The sequence below is a fragment of the Nicotiana tomentosiformis genome, chromosome 8 (genome assembly GCF_000390325.3).
Source record: "Nicotiana tomentosiformis chromosome 8, ASM39032v3, whole genome shotgun sequence".
Taxonomy (NCBI): Eukaryota; Viridiplantae; Streptophyta; class Magnoliopsida; order Solanales; family Solanaceae; genus Nicotiana; species Nicotiana tomentosiformis.
The window spans coordinates 103,550,657-103,556,378 of record NC_090819.1 but is presented as its reverse complement, the minus strand read 5'-3'; the positions used below and the strand labels follow the sequence as shown (position 1 = coordinate 103,556,378).

Genomic DNA, 5,722 nt, shown 5'->3' with positions numbered 1-5,722 from the left:
CAGGTTCTGGGCATGACTTGACTCATAACAAGAGTACAGAACAAGGCAAGAAACCACACTCAAAATAGGCAACAATAATGAGCATTCGAGCACATACATTAGCAAGTAGGCTTAAGAAGGCAGGATCAAGGCAACAAATATGCAAGTTAGGCTACTAGAAGGTATAGAGCCTCAAGAAGAGTTTCAAAGCGTATAATGGCATATTGGTTCATAAAAATTCTCAGAGACATAGATATGCAAACCAGGAATTTAAACGAGAAGAAACAAAAAATGAAATTGCAAGAGTCATAGCTACATTACCAGTTACAGACGAACAAGTAAACAAGGGGAGTAATTTCAGCAACACTTCAATGTCAATAGCAAAACGAGCAGTAGAACCCAAGAATCTCAGTGCGTCAGAGTTCTGAAGGGTTTCAAACGAACCCCGGGCAATGCTCACAGTGAGAAAGGTTCAAGAATTGAATTACGGTGGCCTTGGCTTTCAGCCAGCCAAAAGATTGAGCCTCAGAATAGTATAGGATAAGAAAGAATAAGAGAACAATAATAGTTTTCTTTTGGGATTTTTCTCCATCTCCTAGGGGAGTTGGGGGATGGGTTTATATAGTAATGGAAATTGAACAAACAAACAAGAAAATATAATCAATCAAACATAAATAAGGAAAGAAAAGCATGCATAATCGATTTAGAACCAAATTAGGAGAAAAATCAGGCGAACCCTAGTTCTGCCCAGAATCTCAGATTGGCCGAAGATTCTTGGTAAATCAGACCCATATAATCTTGCCATGAGTGTATATAGATGAAAAATCGTCTGAATCCTGAGGAGTGAATCTGATTTCTCTTGATTCGAAAGATTGGTGCTTGCCAAAAATGAGGAAAGTACTATGTAATACCATAATCTTGTAAAGAACAACGAGATAATCCATAAAAGGTAAGTAAATCATGGCAGGAATCCATGAATTAATCGGATTCGGAGAAAGTTGGTGAAGGCGGCTAGGGTTTTTGAAGGAGGGAGGAGGAGAGATGAAGGGAAACGGGGGCGGCGGTCTGTAGGAGAATGGGGATTAGGGTTTGGGGTTGGGTTATTAAAAATGGTAGGGTAGTTGTGGGCCGTTGATCTTGAGAGATCAACGACCAAGATTAAAACTCGAGCGGGGCGGGTTGGTTCAATGGGTCGCGACCGGGCTGGATCAAAAGGGTCGTTTGGTTTGGGCTAAAGAGATTGGGCCAGGGATTTGGGTCTGTTTGGTCCAAATATTAGCCCTTCATTGGGCTATAAAAATTAAATATACAAAATTTATGAAACAATAGTTTATAAAAGTGATTAATAAAAAATAAAAATAGTATTTATGCAGTAAAATGCTGGAAAATTATAGCTTAACATTATAAAAATATAAAATGTTATTCTAACATAAATAAAATAATAAATATAATTATGTATAGAATGTAGGCTATGTTAGAATGCAAATGTAATCATATGCAATGAAGTAAAAATGTTGTAAAACATATATGTAGGTGTAAATGATAAATTTGGATGATTAAGTCATCACAAAATAATTTAAGGGGTAATTAATGCATATTCAAGTAATTAAAATGCATGAAAATCAATTTTAAAGTTTTAAAAATTATACAAATTATAGAAAATACTTGTATAACCCTTGTAAATTAAGTAATGATGCAAAATGATATTTTGAAAGTATATATACTATTAAAAAGAATATGAGGAAAAAATTGTGTATCAACAATTGCCTCTCTTTACCCGAGAATGATGAAAAAGTTATCGGGTAAAGAAAATGATGACCAATTTTGTCTGAAGTGAGTGAGGAATGATGTATTTTGAAAAAACGGGGGCCGAACCCTGGTTCTTGAGTTGCCTACATATCCCTGGTGTTACGGGAATCAGGTCGTGTGTAGTTCTGGATCCAACGACGAACGAAACCGATGGAGTTATTATAAGATTGGTCGTGTGTTTCAAAAGATCTTTTGGATGTGATAGTGTCGTGAATACCGGATAATTTCAGGTGGCACTATGAATGCAAATTTGAACGTTATGGGTGTATGAGGCAAAAATTTGAGCGGTTATAGAACAAAAGGAAATCAATTATTGATCATCGGTTACGTTTGATGTAGTCAAAGGATGTGAACGTTGTGAATGGAAACCAGAGCGAAAATGGCTCCTGTTTGTAGAACGGTTACCTCCTGAGTTACCTGCAAAACTCAAAACACGATGCACGTGAATATATGGGGTTACTGCATAAACTTAAACATGATGCAGATTCCCTTCGGACCATGAGAATTGTCTTTCGGACGATGATGATGATGTCCTTAGACCATGATGTCCTGGGCCATGAAGCGTATGATAAGGGATTCGCAGGCCATGGAATGGTGTCCTCGGGCCATGGGGATGGTGCCTCCAGACTATGATGCCTTTGAATAATGATATGCAATTTCGAGAGATCCTCAGGCCATGGCATGATGTCTTCAGGCTATGAGGATGATACCCTCAGACTATGACGCCTTCAGATAATGTGTTAATGTTTCAGCCCATAAGATGCAAAGATGCGGCAATATCAATCATTTGATAGAGGAAACAGTTAATGCTTAGTCATATGCGATAACAAGATAAGACAAGGTTTAGTTTTGTATGAGATGAGGGCAATGCTTAGCTCGATGCAAAGAGCGTAGACAATGTTTAGTCTCATGGAAGGAAAGGCAATTCCTAGCCTTATGCGACAATGGAGGCCATGCTTAGCCTCGTGCTAGGAATGGAGACAATGCTTAGTCTCATGCAAGGAAAGGCAGTGCTTAGCCTTATGCAATAATGGAGGAAATGCTTAGCCTCGTGCAAGGAATGGAGACAGTGCTTAGTCTCGTGCAAGGAAAGACAATGCTTAGCCTTATGAAATGTGAAGACAATGCTTAGTCTCATGTAACAAAAGGCAACGATTAGCCTTATGCAATAATGGAGGCAATGCTTAGCCTCATGCGAGAAATGGAGACAGTGTTTAGTCTCATGCAAAGAAAGGCAGTGCTTAGCCTTATGCAATGTGGAGGCAGTGCTTAGCCTCATGCAATGAAAGGCAACGCTTAGCCTTATGCAATGAGTAGAGACAATGTTTAGTCTCATGCAAAAGAAGGCAATGCTTAGCCTTCTGTCATGATGAGGGCAGTGCTTAGCCCTATGCAAGAAAAGCAATGACTAAATGAGAGAGAATAAAGTATTTCTTAGCTTGATGTGTTTGTGTTTGGTGACCTTTGTCGGTGTGAAGATAGTGATCTTGCTGTGTGTATGTATTTGCGGATGTTCCTGTTATGTTCATTGTGTCTGCATCCAAAGAAAAATTGTGGGTTTTGCGGGGGAAAGGTTAGTTCGTGCTCTTGATTCCTTGCTTCGCCTTTGCTTTCGTCTAAAGTCCCTGCTTGAGTCACCCCGAGTAACGTCTGGCTGCTATAAAAACAAAATTTTTGAAAAATATGCGTTTGATAAATTATTTATGAAAATGTAGTTGTTTGAAATATGTGATAATGCACGAGAGCAAATAATTTATTGAATTGATGACTGTGACACGCTTTTGAGACATTGCAACTTCCTTGACTCGGAATTTTGAGGATCCTCCTCAAAATTCTGCCCCAGTTTAAGTGCATACTTCCTGCGATACATTCCTTGGCAATTCCAAACATGATGAGGTCGGGCAAACTCGATATCCTGCCCCAGTTTCTAACCATAGGGGGAATGAAGATTTTATTATGATGTGACCGAACCCACAGGGCTGCCTACGTATCCCCTCTTAAATGGGAATCAGCTCAAGCGTAGTTCAGTTACATCAAAGAGAAAATGCGTACATAATCTTAAACATAGTATCTCTTGACTGCGTCTGAATTGATAGATTTTGGCCAAATCTTTCCATCTATTTCTGCAAGTATAAGTGCCCCTCCTGTTAATACTCGGTGAACCATGTAAGGACCTTACCAGTTAGGGTGAGAATTTCCCCTTTGCTTCATCCTGATGTGGGAAGATCTGTTTCAACACCAATTGCCCCAGTGTGAATTTCCTTGACCTGACCTTTTTATTGAAAGCCCTTGCCATTCTGTTATAGTAGAGTTGACCGTGACATACTGCGTTCATTCTTTTTCCATCAATGAGAGCTAGTTGTTCATACCGGCTCCGTACCTATTCTGCGTCGCTGAGCTTGGCTTCCTGTATGATTCTTAAGGAAGGGATTTCTACTTCGGCGGTAATAACAACTTCAGTACCATAAACCAGTAGATAGGGGGTTGCCTCAGTGGATGTACGAACTGTGATACGATACTCGAGCAAAGCAAACGGTAGCCTTATAGGATGCATCTTCAACCCATTTTGTGAAGTAGTCTATAGCCACCAGAATGGACCTATGTCCGTTTGAAGCAGCATGTTCAATTGGTCCGATAACATCCATACCCCAAGAAGAGAAGGGCCAGGGAAAACTTGTTGCATTTAGTTCGTTGGGCGGCACTCGTATCATATCAGCATGTATATGGCATTGGTGACACTTTTGAACATATTTGATGCAGTCTGTTTCCATAGTCATCCAGAAATATCCTGCTATTAATATCTTCTTGTCCAGAACGAAACCATTCATGTGGGGTCCGCAAGTTCCGTCATGTATTTCCTCGAGCAATCTTGACGCCTCCTTTGCATCGACGTATCGCAACAATCCCAAATCAGGAGTCCTTCTATATAGAATTCCTCCGCTTTGAAAGAAATAGTTGGCCAATCTTCGAAGCATGTGCTTCTATGTGTGTGTAGCATGCTCTGGATATTCTCCCTTTTCTAAGTATTTTATGATGTCGTGGAACCACAGATTTTCGTCAATTTCTTCTTCAACGTGCGCACAATAAGCTGGCTGCTTATGAAATCCTATTGTGATATGATCGATGAAATTATTGTCTAGGTGTTGTATCATGGAAGATAAAGTGGCTAATGCATCTGTAAACTCATTCTTAATCCTTGGAACATGCTTGAACTCTATCTTTGTGAATCTCTTGATCAGCTCTTGTACACAGTGCAAGTATGGCAATATTTTGGTGTTCTTCGTAGACCATTCTCCTAGAACCTGGTGCACCAATAGATCGGAATCTCCGATTACCAACAACTCCTGAACGTTCATATCAATGGCCAACCTAAGTCCCAGGATGCAGGCCTCATATTCCACCATATTGTTGGTGCACGGAAACCTGAGTTTTGCGGATACTGGATAGTGTTGACCGATTTCTAATACTAAGACAACTCTGATACTCTCTCCTTTGAAGTTTGCTGCTCTGTCGAAGAACATCCTCCAACCATCGTATGCCTCGGTAATATCTTCTCCTACAAATGATACCTCCTCATCGGGAAAATACGTTTTCAATGGTTCGTATTCTCCGTCCACGGGATTTTCTGCCAAGTGATCCACCAATGCTTGCCCTTTGACTGCCTTCTGAGTTACATAGACGATGTCAAACTCACTCAGTAATATCTGCCACTTTGCTAACTAACCCGTAGGCATGGGTTTCTGAAAGATGTATTTTAGCGAATCCATCGTTGATATGAGATATGTAGTGTACGCACAGAAATAATGTCTCAACTTCTGGGTTGTCCATGTCAGAGTACAGTAGGTGCATTCCAATAAAGTATACCGAGTTTCGTAAGGCGTGAACTTATTTCTCAGGTAATATATCGCCTGCTCCTTCCTCCCAGTTTCATCAT

The 5,722-nt window shown here is 40.1% G+C and overlaps 1 protein-coding gene across 1 annotated transcript; it reads right to left on the bottom strand.

Annotated features, from left to right (window-relative positions):
* Positions 1-4,769: 4,769 nt before the first annotated feature.
* On the bottom strand, positions 4,770-5,192 carry LOC138897929 (uncharacterized). The gene has a single exon (XM_070183953.1). The coding sequence runs from the start codon at positions 5,190-5,192 to the stop codon at positions 4,770-4,772; it is 423 nt and encodes a 140-aa protein (XP_070040054.1).
* Between the last annotated feature and the right edge of the window lie 530 nt (positions 5,193-5,722).